General features: G+C 41.1%; 1 protein-coding gene across 5 annotated transcripts in view; it reads right to left on the bottom strand.

Moving 5' to 3' along the window:
- Positions 1–2,507: 2,507 nt before the first annotated feature.
- The window catches only part of dscama (Down syndrome cell adhesion molecule a), a 125,612-nt gene continuing 109,121 nt past the window's right edge, over positions 2,508–18,998 (bottom strand). Inside the window, exons 27-34 of one of the 5 annotated variants that reach the window (XM_028465843.1) lie at positions 18,152–18,328; positions 18,019–18,049; positions 17,810–17,925; positions 17,580–17,729; positions 16,030–16,077; positions 8,468–8,665; positions 7,313–7,615; positions 2,508–4,418 (exon numbers count right to left, since the gene is read on the bottom strand). In XM_028465843.1, coding sequence (XP_028321644.1) covers positions 4,039–4,418; positions 7,313–7,615; positions 8,468–8,665; positions 16,030–16,077; positions 17,580–17,729; positions 17,810–17,925; positions 18,019–18,049; positions 18,152–18,328 — 1,403 coding nt within the window. In that variant the 3' untranslated portion in view covers positions 2,508–4,038. Of the gene's footprint in view, positions 4,419–7,312; positions 7,616–8,467; positions 8,666–16,029; positions 16,078–17,570; positions 17,730–17,809; positions 17,926–18,018; positions 18,050–18,151; positions 18,329–18,998 lie in introns of all 5 variants that reach the window. The other 4 variants (XM_028465842.1, XM_028465846.1, XM_028465845.1 and 1 more) reach the window with 4 other exon arrangements.

The following is an 18,998-nucleotide window of genomic DNA, read 5'->3' as shown; positions in this document are numbered from 1 at the left end:
CTCGGCTCCAAATGGGCCAGTTGGATTTTTCTTGCTACTTGACATCACCTAGCGAAAACTCCTCCTCGTGACAATACTGGCTCCTCTAACTAGCTCACAGCTAAAACAAACACTCCTGTTTAATATAGAATATATAATGTACTTTATTGTCATATGTGTAAAGCTACATACACAAAGTGTGTTCTCTGTATTTAACCCTCCCTGAGGAGCAGCAGGCAGCAACGGTGTAGCACCCAGGGAGCAGTTCCATTTTTAGTATCCGTTATATCACCTGTAGTTAATAGAGATGAGGAGTAGAAGAAAGTGACTTAGCAAATGAACACTCCGGTGAGTGTTTGAAACAGCTGAATGACTCCACTGCTGCTGCTGTGGTATACACATAGCCTGAAGCGCTGAGACGGACTCACAATCACAATAGCCTCTTAAATAGCTGTTTTACTGTAATGTGCAGTTTTTTGGCTGAAAACAATAACAACAGTGTGTGGATAGCAAAAGAAAATTTCTTTGGTGATCACTGAGCTCGTGATCGTCGTCTATAGACACGCCCACTCCTAGAATATGTATAAGTAGGCCCCAAAACAGCCTGTTTATAGAAGCGTCAGCAAAAAGCTGCCCAATGTGCATCTCTTTTGTTTTTGTCCACCATGAACTTTTTCAGGATTGGTAGGCAAATCTCTCTTCTTTCTCTCAATGAAGGCAGCTGCTTACCCCTCTGCTCCCTCCCTGCCTTATCTGCCCTGCTGCTGCTTCTTCTTCTTGTGCTGTCTTTTTGTCTGACTCTAATAGGAGCCTCTCACTACATCTCTATCTAAAAACCGAAATTATGGAATTGATCAGCTGGTCTCTCAATGCAATGGACCACATTTTTTCAATAAAAGAACGGGCCCACCTGTTTGGACGGAACTGGCAGTTTCCTGACTATCGCAAAGTCTGGATTACGTTGGCAGCTGTTTTGGAAGGCTGCCAGTCACTTTCTGATGGATTGGGCAGGAATCTTACACTCAAGACTTATGCGATAAACGAACTAAAGTAAGCAGATGCTACTTGGAACGTCTACGCAGATTGGAATCCAACTGGGAGAAGTTAAAGTGCTCGGCAAGTTTCGATATGGCCAACATATTGGATTACTGCTGAGAGATAAACTGTAGGCTGTACGGAAATTTCAGGTGCTAGCCGGCCGTAAACAAATTCCTTATTTATATATGGTCTCCCCTCAGCCATCCAATGAAGGTTGGTTCATCTCTTCACCAGGATGTTGTGTCAACTTACACTCCATCCCCCAGCCTTAGTTTGTATGGTGCTTTTACAGCTGAAAGGTTGTGGGTTTGTGTTCTGTGCTTTTTGTGTGGTGTTCATACATAAATAAATACATCTGTACGATGGATTGTGATGAACTGGTGCCTTGCCAAGTCAGCCAGATGTGGATCCAGTGGTTTTCTAAACCTAATCAAGGAAATACAGAAGAAAGATAGCAGTAGTTGTTATTGGACTGTTGATGTTCTATCTGTGGAATTTAGGTTACGGAGCAAGGTTGGCAGAGGTGAAAGTAATAGATTACAAGTACTCACATTACTGTAGCTGAGTTGCTTTTGTGGGTACTTAAGTACATTTTAAAATAAATAATTTGTTACATTTCTACACCTAATTGTTACTGAGTAAATAATAATAATTTTTTTATTTAAAATGATCAACGGACATTGTGAAACTACAAAAAATTAATTGACCAAACAACAATCAAATACATCACATCACAGCCAACCAATCAGATTAAACGTGATTCACGTCGCCAAAACAGCATTTAATGCCGGTTATTTTCTCAGTTTTAGAGTTCATAAATGTAGCTATACTTAGAGCCTGATCATTTTTTCATTTTGAAATGAATTCATTGGTGCTCTTTTATTTAAAAAATACTTGTACATTTAGATAAACCTTTTATTTTATAAAGATGCCTTTATGGAAAAATAAATTAAGTTCCAATTGTGCAAGATTTGGTCTCTTCATGAGATGTTTACTGTATGCAAGGGATTTTACTGTAGGCAAGATTTATCACCAAAATAAAAAAATGTGTTGGGGGTGAAATTAACTAGTAACTTTTACTTTGAGTACTATTTAATTGAGCTACTTTTTATTTGTACTTGAGTATTTTATGCGTGACTTATTTGTACTTGAGTATAATTTCAATCAAGTGACAGTACTACTTGAGCAGGACATATCAGTACTGTTGTCACCTGACGGTTGGCCAATGCAACACTGCCACCCTAAGGCACAGAGTGAATTATCGCTGCTGCTACAAACGTCTATTCATAGATGTGATGAAACCCATGTATTGATCTCTCGAGCCTTCTTCTTCTCTGCTCCATGCACCCTCCCCTCTCCCCATCACTCATGTCAAACTGGAGCAGGACACTTTGGGGAACAGCCATTTTATTAATCAAATTTGAACTTTAGTGTTAGTTTCTCTTTATTCCAGTGCCACCGAGGTGAACACTCATGTTAAAAATAAAAAGTGACATTTATTTATTTATTTTTTTGTTAAAATGTATAATCAGAATGAAGACAGTTAATCATAGAAACTAATCATAGAAACTGACATTATGACCTCACAGCATTTTGGATCTATCTCTCCTCCCATCAGGCTAAAAAGCAAACAGAAACGGGCCAGGGCAGACAGAAAGAAAGAAAGAACAGCTTCTTACGTATATCCACATTTTTTTTTCTTCAGATATTTCCCATAGACATTATAGGTTTGGCTTGAAAGGGGGACTCTGCTGGATTGTCACACGTATTTTTTTTAAACTTTTTTTTCCCTGTAGAGGAGCATCACTGCAATGCAGCAACAGTAAATCTACTGAGGAGTGTGAGAGCCCTGAGGACTCTACCTAGTGCACTGAGAGTTAGGGGGATCTATCTGGACACACTGGAGTCGAGCTGCGGTGAAAAGCAAACGTCGAGCTCTGGAAACCCTCCCTGTTCTAACTAACATCATTTACCACCCCGGCAAACAAGCAAGTGGTAAACTACACCTGAATACATGAGCTGGAGTGTGTCCGGCCTTGTAAGTATACTCACAACATAGTTATTTTTTCATCATTACAGTACAGTATAGAGCAATAGTTTTCATATACTTTTTCATATCTTTTATCTTATTGCACCATCAGAGAATCGGACACAGAGAAAGATCAACAGAGGCTCCATTTCCTAATTAAAACGAAATATGTGCAAACATGACTAAGGACTTTATTAATAACCAAATCAATTCTTCCCTGTAATATCCACAAATAAAAGTGATTTCTCTTTTTTATATATATATTTATAGTAGTAAGAATAATAAATCTTCACATTGGATCATTTCATAGTGTGACAAAATGCTCGACTGGGCCGTCCAGCCTCGATGGTAATCTTCATTGTCTTTTTAGTTGGTCAATCCCCATGCATCCATAAGAAATGGATTTTTTTTTTTTCTTGTTGATTTTCTTGAAAAAAAGTAACAATTTGAGGGCAGCTGAAAAGTTTGGACTGGTGTCAATTGCTTTCATTCCAACATCTCTTCCAAGTTTCATTTGCCCCATAGAAAAAAGAGACTTTGAATCGCTTCATTAAAAAAACAACAACAAATAAAACCAGGAACAGGTAAAAGAAAGAAGAAGTCTGGGCTCCTAACAAATACATGATGGTCATGGTGATCATTTACTTATTAAAGATCAATAGCATCTGACAACTAACAATATTCACTGATTAATGATAAAGAATGAACAGGAATAAATAATGCTCCCTCGTTACTAAATTAGTTTGGCAAAGCTGCGGTTGGAGTCGTTTTTCCATGAGTGAATTATTTTTTTTCCGAGTGAAACAAACCAAAAAAGTACAAACAGGAAGTAAAAGAAAAGTCTAAAATAAATAAAAGGATATTAGTAAAAGTGACCCCGCCCTTGGAGGGAGAGGCCGTATGTACAGAACTGCGTGGTGAGAGTCCGTTTACTGCACTTGAGTGTTAAGTCCAGTGTTAGTGAGTCCAGTCCCGCCCCGGGGCCCCTGCTGTTATACCAGCGTGTAGGACTTTGCGTAGGCGTTGCTGCTCTGTTTCAGATGTCCTCTGGAGTCCAGCAGGGACTCCTGGGAGGTGCTGAGCTTGGCGGCTTGGGCCAGCTCTGAGCCCTCTCTGTGGGGGAGCGTGGCCGCCGAGCCGGGCTGCCACTGAGCCCCTGGGTCCCTGCTGGCCTGAGGGGCCTCCGTGGGCGTAGGGGGCGCCATGCGAGAGGGCCGCTTCAGCGAGCGGCTCTTCTGCGGCTCCAGGCAGGCTTGGCCCATGGCCGCCCGCTCCCCACTGGCCGTCCCTCTGGAGGTTCCTGAGCAGGACATGCCTCGGTTTAATAGGAAGTCCATGCGCAGGTACGGAGGGAGGTGAACCAACTCTCCCCCTGGAGATAAAACACACACACAGCAGTTAGAAACAATAATGTCCAGATAAATTAATAACACACTACGTTTTAGGGATGCACTGAAATGAAAATCTGTGGCCAAAGCCGAATAAAATATAAACGCTTGGCCGAATACCAAATACCGAATGCAGTTCTTTGTCACTATTTTTTTAATAGTGCATAAATAGCCTAGAATACATTTTTAGGCATGTTTTTTTTTAAAGAAAGTAAATGTTTATTGAATATTCTGACATTTTTTAGATATTCCAGTAGCCTTTGCTTTTCAAAAAAAGCACAACAAAGTTTTTCATTTATATTAGGCCTTCAAATAAAACAAAACATGCATTAAAAAAAACTAAGGCTCATCAAAGGGGCGGTATGATGAAAAAAATCACTTTATAATGGTTATGCTACAGTAATATACATCCCTTTAGACTCATTCAGATGGCTAAAGTTCCAAACGGGCGAGTTGGATTTTGCCCACGTTGGCAGGTGACGTCACCTAACACACTTCCTAGAATGTGAGCTCCTCCCATCAGCTGTTAGCACTCCGTGCTAATGCTACACCTGCCTATGCAGCGAGACCCGACATTGCTTGTCAACTGAGGAGGAAATGATGGGGATGTTTAGGGATTTGTGGCTCACAGCGCTAACAACGGACACTGTTGTGCAATTGGACGGTTTCCATGGTGACGGACGATGGAGAGCGAATATGGCTTTTTTTGCAATATTCGGCCGAATATATTCGGTTACCGAATATTCGGTGCATCCCTGCTTCGTTTACCGACATGACCATTACACCCCAGAAAATTATTTTTCCTTTTATCAGTATCATTATCTATCTATCTATCTATCTATCTATCTATCTATCTATCTATCTATCTATCTATCTATCTATCTATCTATCTATCTATCTATCTATCTATCTATCTATCTATCTATCTATCTATCTATCTATCTATCTATCTATCTATCTATCTATCTATCTATCTATCTATCTATCGCTTGACTTTGTAAACTAATGAGCTTAAAGAATCTTCTGAGTCATTCACGCGTCATTTCACAAATGGCCCACCGACTTTGGTCTCAAACAATTCTTGAAATTTTTACCAATTGCTCCATGATTATTCAGTAGGCAGTGGGCACGCTGTAAATTTGTAGTTTTATCGGATGAATACTTTTTGAGATATGGACAATTTAGTGAGTTATGTTTGTGTCTATTTTCGCCCCTCCTTATTTTTCCCCAATTTTCAGCTTCCAATATCTCAGCAACTACACCACATAGGAAAATTGAATTTGCTATCGTACTACAGCTCCACCTACTCTCTCAGAATATAGAAATCTCCTATACATCCTATCAGATGGACATGCCAGGCCCTCAAAATTGGATAAAAATTTGACTGGGTTTCGGGCTTTAACATGTCTTGTTTAGCACAGTAAACAATTCTCTTGAAATTCGAAAAAATACTTTTAAAAGTTTTTTATATGTACCGAGAGAGTAGGTGGAGCTGTATTACTATACCAAATTTCAGTTTCCTATGTGGTGTAATTTTGGAGATATTGGAAGCTAAAAATGGAAGAAAAATGATGACGCACAAAAATCGACACACTAAATTGTCCATATCTCAAAAAGTATGAACCCAATCAAACTAAAAATGTACAGTGTGGCAATTGAATTACTTACGGAACAATTGGTAAAACATTGTGAGACGAAAGCGAGTGGAAATGACATGGAATGACATCTTTGTGAGTGAGGATGAAGATCGATGCATGGCTGCTTAGAAAATAGAAAACTTTTTATGCCTTCAAAGCTTTACGGCTAAATTTAACCTATATTCGCACAATATTGAATTGGTGGTTAAGATTACAAATCTAAATTGTTGTTTATTTACAATTTATTTTTTTACATTTTTGCCTGAAACTTCTCCACGTCCTGTCTGCTCTATCAATGTCAGCTTTGATTTCATATTAAAATAGAACAATACCTGCATGATCTATGTTATATACTCTTATAATCTGGCTATACTATAGGGAGGTTGCTGGTTCCCATTGGTGCCACCTGTCACTGTCATTCCCAGCATTGTGAGTTCTAAAAATCACTGTCAAAGCCTAATTTTGACCAGCCTCCAAAATAAAAACACAACATAACAGGAAAAACATACTAAATCATTTCTTAATCACACAAACAAAAATACAGAAAAGGACATGAAAAACAATAAAATGACAAAAAACATTAAGACAAAAACATGCAAAACAGAATAATAGGCAAAAATACCCAAAGTGAAAAGAAAAAATACTCCAGAAACAAACATGAACCCTATAAAAAATGACAGACAAACAACAAAAATAAACGTAATGACCAAAAAACATGTAAAATTACACAATATTACAGAAAAATATACAAAATATCAACAAAACTATACAAAATGACAACAAAAACAAACAGAATGACAAATAAACATTCAAAATGACCCTTAGCTCTTTTGCTCAGATTGGTCAATATTCTAAATGCTGACATTAATGTTGATCATGTGACCATCAGATCAGACCATCACATTTTTGTGCCTACCACTGTGATAAAAGTTGTCCATCTCTGGTTTATGGTCACACTGATGATCGATACGAGTTTAATATTACCACATCCCATAGTTTCTTCTCTTTAGGTAATTCATTACAAACCTGCTTTGTATCATTTGGAAAGTGTAAATGTGAAGGGGTTTAAGAGATCTATCAAGTGTGATACATTTCAGAGCAGTTATTGAGGCTTGTATCATTAGATGCTGATATTAGAGAGTGACAGGTTAAAGATTAGTCAATGAATGGGGATCAGTGGTGCTCAGTGCTAAAAAAAAGGCTGGTAGCAGGTTTTCAGGCAGAGCTGAGCTTCCTCTCACCCGGTCTGTGAGCCTTAGGCACAGCCATGTTCATCACCCTGCTGACGTCCTGAGGCTTGGGCGGGGAGGCAGTGAAGCGACAGATGCCCGACTCGGACGGCGTGCTGGACGTCAGGCTGTCGGTGTAGTCGTTGGTGCCCGCTGTCATCTGCTCTGAGGAAGTGTCGGAGATGAAGCATTCGGTGATGGTGAACTTGGCGTGGCGCAGCTGCTCCTCCATCTTGGCGTGCTCGTAGGCTCGGGCGAGCTCCTCGTAGGTGGAGGAGGCGCTCTCTGTTGACACCATGCTGCTGCGTGCACGGTCTGCACACGAGTTGGAGTTAGTGAAGGAGTTAGAGACACGGATTAGTGGTGAATTGTAGTTTAGTGGTCAGGGTCGACGTCAATTACATTTTTCAGTTACGTTTACGTCTTCAATCAACCATGTTCAATTACGGTTACAGTCACCTGCATTTTTTTTAAATGACAATTATTTTTTATCCTCAAAAACTCAATTACAATTACGTTCTCAATTACTAAAGCTCAATTACAATTAATCACAATTACTGAGCCTGAAATAAATAACCTAATAAAAGTTAACCTTCCTCTTTTGTTAGCTTTCTGTTAATATCTCATATGTCTTAAATCAGCTGTAAAATACACTACAAACAAATATCTATCATCTAATTTCTTTCCTATTTATTGGTTACCTTGTAAGTCTTCCTAATCAATGAAAATATTGGTATTAATATTTTTGGTGTGGGAGTCTGAGCCATTTTTGTGTCAGTTTACCCCTAGATTATTTTTTTAAATGGTAAAATGTGGAAAAGCTTCATATGAACCATATTTTAATAATTCTTAACTACATGTGTGTAGAATTGTACAAAGAACTGTAACATGGTTGCCCAGTTTTGCGTTAAATTATAATTTACATTTTTTATAGAATTTTCATAGCAATTAAAATTACAAAGTCTATAATATAAACTCACTTACAATTTAATTATGATTATAACAGCAACAGATTTTTAAAATTACAATTGCAAATATAATTATGCCATAATTGTAATGAATTATCAATTACGAGATTACAATTATGAATGACCCCAACTCTGTTAGTGGTTGATGCGTTTTTGTTAGAAACACAGGTTAGTGTATCAGTGTTGTTGCCATGGTTACCTGTGTCCTGAGATGGGCTGACGCTGTAGCTGTCGCTCTCCTTGTCCACAGAGCCAGCCACTCTGGGTGTAGGCAGCCTCCAGTCAGTGCTGAGGGTGTGGGAGGAGACAGGGGGGTGGGGACGGTTCAAGGTCCACTGGCTGGCATAGCGGTTACGAGCAGCAGGGCCGGCTTTGGCTGTGCGTCGTGCAGTGGGGTCTAAGAGAGAGTGTGCAAAGGCCAGGGGTTAATCAGTCAGAAATAGGCCATGGCTCACATGGAACTATTGAGATTTAAATAGAAACACATTCACTTTAGTAGATTAGATTCCTTTAATTTTTAACGGCATAACAATAAAATATACTTAAAGAGTAACTAAACCCCAAATCCAATTTTTTCTGCTGAATACATATTTATTTGGGTATTAAGTAGTGCTGTTGATTGATCCTAGTCCAATTTTTAAAGCAGAACTAAGTAACTTGTGCTTAGCGCTCCCCTAAAGGTCCCTTTTGGTTATGTCACTGCCGTAAAAACTCCTCACCCCCTGCCTTTGCTCTCCCAAGACGGTAGCAACCGATCACTAAAAAATCCTAATCCAAAGTGACACTAAGGGTGCTTTCACACATATAGTCCCATGTGACCATGTGAACAGTATGGGGAAGACAAGTAAATAAAAGGAATGATGTGGGAGTAATACGGAAGGGAGTGTGGAAGTGTGTGTGATGTGTTTGTGTGCTGACAAAGCGGCTCTGAAAATGGATGGATGGATGAATGGATGGATGGATCAATTGATAGATAGATATATGTATAATTGTTTGTGTGCTGCCTGATGGAGTGCTTGATTGTGAGCGTGTGTGCAACTGTGCGTGCCTGTTGCTGCAACGACAGTGTGTGATTGCTGTGTGTTGCTGCTGAGCTGTCACTGAATGGAGTTTGCTTCGTTCCTCAGACAAAGGTGGTTTTCTGCCCAAAGACAGCAGGGGGAGATGAAAGACCACCCCAATCAGCCCACAAACACTTGTATTACCCCCTCAGGGACTATGAGAAAGATTTATTAAGGTGATTTTAGGTAAAAGTATTTTAATTTTGTGTTTTTAGTTGGAAAATGTCAGAGTGACTGCCTTCTCGGGATTGAACGCCGGCTATTAGAATTGAATTTTGCTCTTGGCTGAGATGGATTATCACGACCATCGTGTCATCATGTTTCACTGTTGGCCCCACCTCTCCTATAAAAGCTAGGAGGAGGGCTTTCTCTAATCACAGCTCAACAATGCACATGGAGCAACTGAGCAGCTTACTCTATGCTCAAACTTCAGTGATGTCTGTGACTCTGTGCTTCTATAAAGAGCAGATTCTGTGCTAATCAGAGGGTTCATCAAGCTATGTGTATATGTATTGTACACATCACATGTATATTCCCATCTGTCTATGTGTGTGCGTGAACGTGCGTGTAGTTATTGTTGCATGTGTGCGTATTAATGTGTGTGCGTAAGCTGTTTAGTGGTAGTGTCTGTAGTGTTGAGAGTGGCGTGGGTACAGCTTCACATGGGTATTGTGTGTGTGTGTGATTGTAGTAGTTGATCACAGATGTCAGCGCTTCCTGACTGGGCGTATCTTACTTAGAGTCAGGAGTAACACCCATAATCAAAGCAGTTTTTGAATTTTCGCCCTAATGGCAGGTCAGCCGGGTTTAGTTACTTTTTAAATAGAAGTAGAAATGTACAGAATGTAATGGGCCCTAATGTAATGACAAAGGGTGTGTATGTCAAAGAAGATAGAAAACATAAATATCAATCAATCAAAGTGAATTGAGATCCAGGCATGATCTCAAGGCTAAGGAAGTAAAAGTACAAGTACTCGTATTGAAACAAGGATTCCCTCTTTTTTTTTTCACTTCTTCAGGACAATATCACGGTGGACAAGTTACAGTCTGAATTTGTATTGAAGCATTTCTACCCAGTTGACAATATTCTTTCACAACCAAACTGTCTCAATAATAAATCAAATCAAACTGTTTGAGGCTAGGTTTATGTCAGAGGTATTGGACTGTGGTATCCGAGCTTTAACCCACGTTTTACCAGTACAAGTTTACACTTTGGTATTGCTAATGATACCCATTAATAATATTGGTACATCATTACTCAAAGCAGGCAGTGACACTTTCAACTGCAAATATTTCCAATGATCCCAATAATTACAAGCCAATGACTTGGAATTCTACAAAGATTCCTATTGTATCTTGTAAGTATTCCATCAACTTACTGTATACGACCAGATCAATAGTAGACACAGTAGACCATGTTAGACTTCTTCGTTGGTACTTTATATTTACACACACAATCAAACAGATGCACCCCAAGCCGCAGATACATGTACTGCACCATTAACAGTATGAGGCCACTAATCACCACAATATACAACATACTCCTCCCCACCTAATGATCAGCTACACCCATAAAAACAAAACAAATAAATTCGACCTCAGAGGGTGTATTATGGTACCGTTAACAAAACAACACAAAGTATCTTGTGCCCACCAACTAGTGCATTACGTCACTGAGTGTACTGAGATAACAATGCTAAGTTGTAACTGTAAAGTATGTGAACATAAATAGACAGTGTTGAACAATGTCCCAATACGTCATTATAACAAACAATCAAATATCAATACTTTTTCTAAGGGAATGAGGTGGACTACGCAGACCCTGACATAATCCCGGGGATTATTCTGCCCCATGTCTCCGGGTATGTCTACTACAGATTAAGGCGTTTGGGAGACCGTCGTTCTCTCTGCAGATAGCGGCGGGCGGCAGTACTATCCGGCATACCCCCACTGGCTTTGTCAGGAACAAGTGTTGATGTAGGGGATGTAGACAGTTTAGTCTCTGGAACTATCAGAATTGATTCGGAAGGAAGCGGCTTCACACCACAAGTTGTATCCGGGGTGCGAGCAGGTTGGGTTGGGCTGACATGTTGAAAAGGATCAACACAAACCACTGGTAGAGTTTCCTTTGATGCTGTAACTCCGGCAAGCAGTTGGCCCGTGTGTCCCCTCCAAACAATGTCCTCACAGGTCCAAACGGTGTAAGACACCAGACCAGTCTGCGCGATGACTGTAGCAGGAGTCCATTTTGAACCGCTAGTATAGTTGCATGCAAGAACGGGATCACCTATGTGAAAAATCCTTTTCTTTGCTCTTTGTTCGCATCTCTCAACCTGGACTTTTTGCTTTTGTACTACAGTGTCTTTGGTTCTTGGTGGTTTCAGAAGGTTGAGGCTGGTGCGTAACCATCTCTTCATGAGAAGTGCAGCAGGAGCCTCTTTTGTGGTTGAGTGAGGGACATTCCTGTAGCACAGAAACTGTTCAGCCGCTGATGAAGGGAGCCCTGTCCCCGTGAAGCCTTCAAAGCATCTTTCATACTCCGAACAAATCTCCCTGCTCGTCCATTAGTAGAGGGGTGATAAGGAGAAGAGCGAATATGTTGCACCCCATTCGCTTCGAGGAATCTCTTGAACTCTTGCAAGATAAATTGCGGCCCATTATCGCTCACCAGTTGCTCAGGAAAGCCAAATCGGCTAAACGTCTCACCAAGTTTCTCGAGGGTTTTCTCTGTTGTGGTCGATCTCATTATTGACTCTTCTGGCTACTTACTATGAGCATCTATGGCTACAAGGAACATCCTCTCTTCAAAAGGTCCAGCAAAGTCGATATGAACGCGCTGCCAGGGCACCTCCCGCCAATCCCAGGGATGAAGAGGGGCTGGTTGTGGCATGCAGCGAACGGTTTGACTGTACATGTTCTGGCTGTTTCTTCAATTTGTCCATCCAGTCCCGTCCACCAGAAGTAGCTTCTGGCAAGCTCTTTCATGCGAACCATACCACAATGGCCTGTATGCAGCTGCTGCAGCAGTCTTTTTTGAAGGTCTGGTGGAATAATCACTCTGCGTCCCCATAATAAACATCCGGTCTGCACAGACAGCTCATTTTGTCTTGACATGTATGGTCGTAGCTCCGGAAGATTTCCACCTCCGCCATTCATAACCACATCCAGCAGCTTTGACAGCACCGGGTCTTTCCTGGTGTGGCGTCTCACTTGATCAGATGTAATGGGGGTGTCCTCCACCTGCCTGAAATAGAAAATGTTTGCCTGCTGTGCCCCGCCGAGGTTCACTGGAAGAGGCAGCCTGGAGAGGCCGTCTGCATTAGCATGCAACTCCAACTTACGGTATTTAATGTCATAGGTGTGAGCAGACAACAACAATGCCCATCTCTGCATGTGGCTCGCAGCCAACGGTGGAATGCCTGTATGGGGCCCAAAGATCGTTGTTAGGGGGCGGAGGTCTGTTAACAGAATTAATTTTCTTCCAAAGAGAAATTGGTGAAACTTTCGAACACCAAAAACAATTTTTTTTTTTATTTCCAACATGGTTACATTCACGTTTTTTTACATTTTTTTTTTTTTTTTTTTTTGTACATGCCGAAAAAGGAGACGAGAGAAGCAGTTTGCTTATCCCCAAAGCTTCTCGTTCAATTTGTGCATATCTGCTCTTTGCCTGGCTGAGTGTGCGCGACGCAAAAGCTATGGGGCGCTCTTCACCATTGGGCATGATGTGGGAAACAACTGCCACCACCCCATAGGGAGAAGCATCGCATGCAAGTTGTAACGGCAGTTTGGGGTCAAAGTCTGTCAGACCATCAGACTGTAATAATGCAGTTTCTGTCTGGACAAATGCCTTCTCACACTACTCTGTCCATTTCCAGGCTCTAGCGTGGCATAACAGTCAATACAGTGGTTCAAGTAGAGAGGACAAGTTAGGGATAAACTTCCCATAATAGTTAAGGAGCCCAAGATAAGAACGCAACTGACTCACATTTTGTGCGTTGGTGCATCCATAATTGCCTTCACTTTGGATGGAGCCTTATGCAAGCCCTCAGAGTCAATCCTATGTCCCAAATACTCAACTGAAGGCTGGAAGAATTCACATTTGGATTTGCGAACCCGAGTCTGTAGTCACCCAGTCACTGCAGTGTGGGATCTTAAGGTGCTCTTCCTCCATTTTTCCAGTGACAAGTATGTCGTCCAAATAGCATTGAACTCCAGATAGTCCACTCAATATTTGATCCATAGCATGCTGGAAAACAGCTGGAGCCAATGTTATGCCAAATGGTAGTCTGCAGTAACGCTAGACGCCCTTGTGGGTGATTATCGTGAGAAGTTCTTGATTCTTTATCCACATGCACCTGGAGGTAGGCTTGGTTGAGGTCAATCTTGCTGAATTTTTTTCCTCCGGCCAAGCCAGCAAACAAATCCTCAATGTGGGGCAGTGGGTACTGTTGGTACAATCTCCCCAGTATAGGTTTTCAGGATAAGGCTGGATGGTTGCAAAGACTCTTTGTAAATAGTCTCAGACACCAGGGAGACTGCTGAACCTGTGTCGATTTCCATGCATACTGGCTGTCCATTCAGTAGTGGAGTAACCTTCCTGGTCCTCCCTTAACTGACAATACATACACCACTGCCTCATCCGATGAGCTGTTGTCTGTAACAGTAGCGTGACTTTCCTGCATGTTATATACATGCAGGAAACTGTTCTTTGGCTTTTGGTTACTATGCTGTGTTTTTTTTATCAGCTTCTTTACTTTTGCAAGCACGTTCAATATGCCCCCTTTTTCCACATTTCCTGCAAATAATGTCCTTACTCCAGCACTCTGCTGCAAAATGTCCTTTTATATCACATCGGTAACATTTGCTCTGTGCTCCTTTTTCTTCTGTTGAAACCTTGTGGAGTTTTGCACTTGAATTTAACTGATGAGATTCTTTGGCAGCTAACTCCATGGACACGCTGATTTCTATAGCTTTTTCCAAGGTAAGTGCACTTTCTGTTAGCAAATGCTTCTGTGCTGCTTCACTCCCCAGCCCACACACGAGTCTGTCTCTGATGGTGTCATTCAGCACATCATTGAACTCACAATGTTCAGCTAGCTTCCTTAATGCAGCCACAAACACTGTTACAGACTCCCCTTCTTCTTGGTTTCTTTTATGGAAACTAAAACGTTCAGCAATTAACAGAGGCTTAGGTGATAAATGAGCTGCAAGGGTAGCCACTATGCTACTGTAACTCTTGTTCACGGGTTGTTCCGGCTGAACAAGGCACCGAAGCAAATTGAAAGTCCTTGGTCCGACTATGGTCAAAAACATCGGCACAAGCTTATCATTTCCAATGCCATTTGCCTCCACAAAGCAATCAAAACGCTCTGTATAAGAGCTCCACTGCTCCATATTCTCTTCATATGGGCCAATATTACCAATCATTCCAGCCATTTCAGCTTAATCAGCAGGTTATTGTCCGTAGAAACTATTCTGTTTCATTCACAGTACTCATGGCTCCTTTAACGTGCTGCCCAGCTGCGGTGAAGCTAGTTAGCTTGCCTGCTAACCTCCAACACTCACGGCAAAAAAAGCCGAAAAAAATACATTCCAGTTGGATGTAAGTCTTCCTCCCAACAAGCACAGGACACCTGTTGATACCGTTTATCCTTGTTGCCACTTCATTGTATCTTGTAAGTATTCCATCAACTTATACGACCAGATCAATAGTAGACACAGTAGACCATGATAGACTTCTTCGTTGGTACTTTATCTTTACACACACTCTCCAACAGATGCGCCCCTAGCCGCAGATACATGCACTGCACCATTATGTACAAAAGGTGTTAGTATGAGGCCACTAATCACCACAATATACAACAATTCCAGTGGAGATTCAAAAGTCCAGGCAGTAAAGGCAAAAGAAATACACCCACAATTATATAATATGAAAGTTATTCAGCTGTTCCCATTGAGCTCTAGGGTATATACTTGAATGCTATTTGTTTACCAGACCTCTTTCTCTCAGCAGGTCCAAAGTAAAAATGACGTCAAACTAGCGCTGAGCTAAAAAAATATGCAATATTTCCTCACATGCATGTTTTGTGGAAATAATACACATTTAAACACAAATTGTTTTCATAAACGAGTGGACATAGAGACAGAAATGTGAATTGTGACTTATATGACACAATGAGAGACTTCACATTCTGAAATGGAAAAAGTTATATGACACAGACCAAACCCTCACCGACATATTTTGGGACAATATCACACATTTCCACTATATTTTCTAAAATAATCTAATGTGGCCTAATGTCTAGCTTTAGGAAGTGTAGCAATGGCTAGAAGTCACATCTTACGTGATCTCAGCGAGTGCTTGTTACATTTCTGCTGTGTATTAATATTAAATAACAATAGTTCCCTCGATTAACCATATTAAGCATGTTTGGTCATTGCAAGTATGTACAGTACTAAACCAGGGGTATTTAAAGTTTAGAAGAGTGAGCCCCCCTCATGAGAACAAATATCCAGCACCCAACACACGCACACGCACACACACACACACACACACACACACACACACACACAATATTTTGAACAGAAATTATAAACGTTTTAACCTTAAAGTGTGTGCGTTTTTAGTCTTTCACACATAGGCCTAGACTGTTTTAAACATTACAACATTTAAAAAGTATTTTGGTTCAACCCGTACAAGCTGGAGGAATGTCCCTGCTCTGGCTCCTATTCAGGTGACGGACACCTGAAAAAAGACAACAGAAACACACGCTGTATCTTTAAACAGGGACCCACAAGGACTGGCAGCACACAAGGCTATAACAATGCCGAACTGACGCCGACTAACGGACTGAAAGTGTAAGTACACCCACAGGTTTTTGCTAACCTGCCACTAGGGCAGAAATTCAAAAAAGGCATTGATTATGGGCGGTGCTGCTAGAGTAGTTAAGACACTCCCAGTCACAGCAGCCCCGCCCACAGCAGTGTGCAGCTCACAGCAGATCAGTGCTCAACTCCAACAAACACACACACAAACAATCCCGAAATGACGCTCACCAGAGGCTCATGAGCCCCGGAAAACAACTCACACACATATACCAGGAAGACGCACACACAGCGACAAGATGTGCATGCATGTCCGCAGAGACAGACGGGGATACGCACACGATGTGTCTGTACATACACATATAGCTTGATGAACCCTCTGATTAGACCAGAATCAGCTCTTTATAGAAGCACAGAGTCACAACATCACCGCATCTGAACACAGTCATGGAGCTGTCAATCAATGTTCACTGAGGGCTGAGAGAGCAGGAAACGCAAGTCCCTCCTACCAGCTTTTAAAGGAAAGGCGGGGTTAACAGTGACAGTTAGTGACATCACCAAGAACAAAAAAAACTCACTGAACCTAATCTCAGCCAATAGCAAAATTCAATTGTAATAGCTGGCATTCACCCCATAGAGGGCAGTCACTCTGACATTTTACATTTAGACTAAAATGTAAAGAGTGGGACTAGGATTGATAAACTTTAATACTTTAAACAGGCCACGGATGACAACTGATTACAGTAGCACACATTACAGCAGCTGAACGCTATGGACAGACACACCTGCCCACTGACACACACGCGCACACACACACAAAGATACCCATACAGATAGGGAACAGGGAAACATGCAGTCGAAGATGCAGACAAACACAACAGGCACACAACAATGATCACACTCCAACACTCAACACCTAAACCAACCAAGCTGAGGAGGAAGAGAGGCAGGAAGCCTCAAAAATACCTAGAGGGAGGTCATTGTGTGTCACAGTGACACTTTTCCTCTTCCTTCTTCTCCTTTGTGTAATAATGTTTACCGCAATTTTTTCTAGTTTATTTTTTCTTGCCCGTTGTGCCCCCCTTGAACCACACGATAAGACCCTGTGCTAAAGTGACAATTAACCAATGGATTTTAAAAGAAAAGTTGCTGTTTAATAGTTGAGCGGATTCCCCAGGGTTTACATAAATGTGAACTCTGCAGTGTGGATAATTGGCTCTCAGAGGGAAACAATGCTGAGCAGGAAAAGCAGTGAGAGCTGAGTGACGATGATAAGTCTCCCCTGGCAGAGCAGCATTATAAATACAATAAAGCAGTGCATGCTTTTAAATTTGACTGATGTTGCAAACAGGAAATGTGGAGTAAAATAAACAATATTAATAAGGATTGGAAGTAAAATAAAATTTTCCGTACTGGACTTACTGGTTCCTGGTCTGGCATCGGACACATCTACCAATGGACCAGTGGCCTGGGAGAGCGACTGATAGTGGACGGTGTGGGTGACTGTGGATGTCTTCTGTTTCTGTGTCTCTCCAAAGTCGTTATCAGTCAGTAACACAGTGGATCTGTCATCTGGAAGCACAGTGAGGAGATGTAGTTTAGTTTAGTTCTGCACCAGGAATCTGTTTGTTTGTTTGCAGTGGATCACTCACCAACAGTCTCCATGGTGTCTCTCTCCTCGATGAGAAGCTGAGCTCTGGGGATGTCGATGTGCATGCGGAGTGTCTGTTGCTGTTTGTTAATCGGCTCTGCTGGGCGTGTGTTTTTACTGCAAAGAAAGAAAAGAAAATGTAATTATGAGGAAAATCTAGATTCCTGTTTTGTTACTGATAACCAGGATGTGAATTAAACAAACACTAACCTCATGAGCATCTCAGCCAAACTTTTTGCATCTGGAAAAAATCATAACAGCAGAGGTTTACACCTTAGAGTATATATATAGAGAGAGTATCCTCCATGCTCACTAATGTAAAGGATGAACTCAGGGATCTCACCTCGCAGCCTTTTGAGTCGCTGCTCCCGCCTCCTCCTCCTCAGCACCAGCAACCCGATGAAGATGACAACAATGCCTACCAACACGCAGGAAATGGTCACCATCATCTTCAGACCTTCACCACCAGCAGGGTTCTTCTCACTCACATTGGGGGCCTTCACTAAAGGTGCGATGGTACCTTTGGAGAGATTAAGGGATTAGGATGGATGTCACTCAAAGACATGAAAGTTACTAATGAGTTACATTTGCTATCCTGTAGGAAATGTTTACTATTTAGCAACTCATACGCTTATTTTTCTCCCTCCGAACCAGATATGGGCAACTTGTGGCCCAGGGGCCACATGCGTTTCTGGATATAATTCTGAGACCCCCAAAGTAAATGCACATAATAAATCCAAAAACAGAAAAAAAGGACAGAAAAATTCACATAATGACAAAAAAAAGAGATGCAATTCAAGCAACAAAAATACAGAAATGACGACAAAATACACAAAATGACAACAAAAACACATTCAAATGACTCCAATAACACCAAACCTATAATAGACAGAAACAAAATAACTCCAAAAATCATACAATTGAGAAAAATTGTTAAAATTATTCCTAAAACAAACAAAAGAAGAACAAAAATAGACCAAAACAAAGGAAGAAAATACAAAACAACCAAACAAACAAAAACCAACAAAGTCTTTCTAGTATTTGTGCTTAGATTGGTATAAATGATGACAATGAACTGTTGATAATGTGTGACGCAAATCACACACAATTACTCCTTTTAAGTCTTACTCATCCTTCACAGCTAAATGGTGAACTCTGTTTTCTATTTCCTGCAGATCAGTTTAAAAAGA

The sequence above is a fragment of the Gouania willdenowi genome, chromosome 14, assembly GCF_900634775.1.
Source record: "Gouania willdenowi chromosome 14, fGouWil2.1, whole genome shotgun sequence".
Classification (NCBI taxonomy): domain Eukaryota; kingdom Metazoa; phylum Chordata; class Actinopteri; order Blenniiformes; family Gobiesocidae; genus Gouania; species Gouania willdenowi.
Note: the sequence above shows the minus strand (reverse complement) of the source record. Positions and strands in the feature narration are given on the sequence as shown.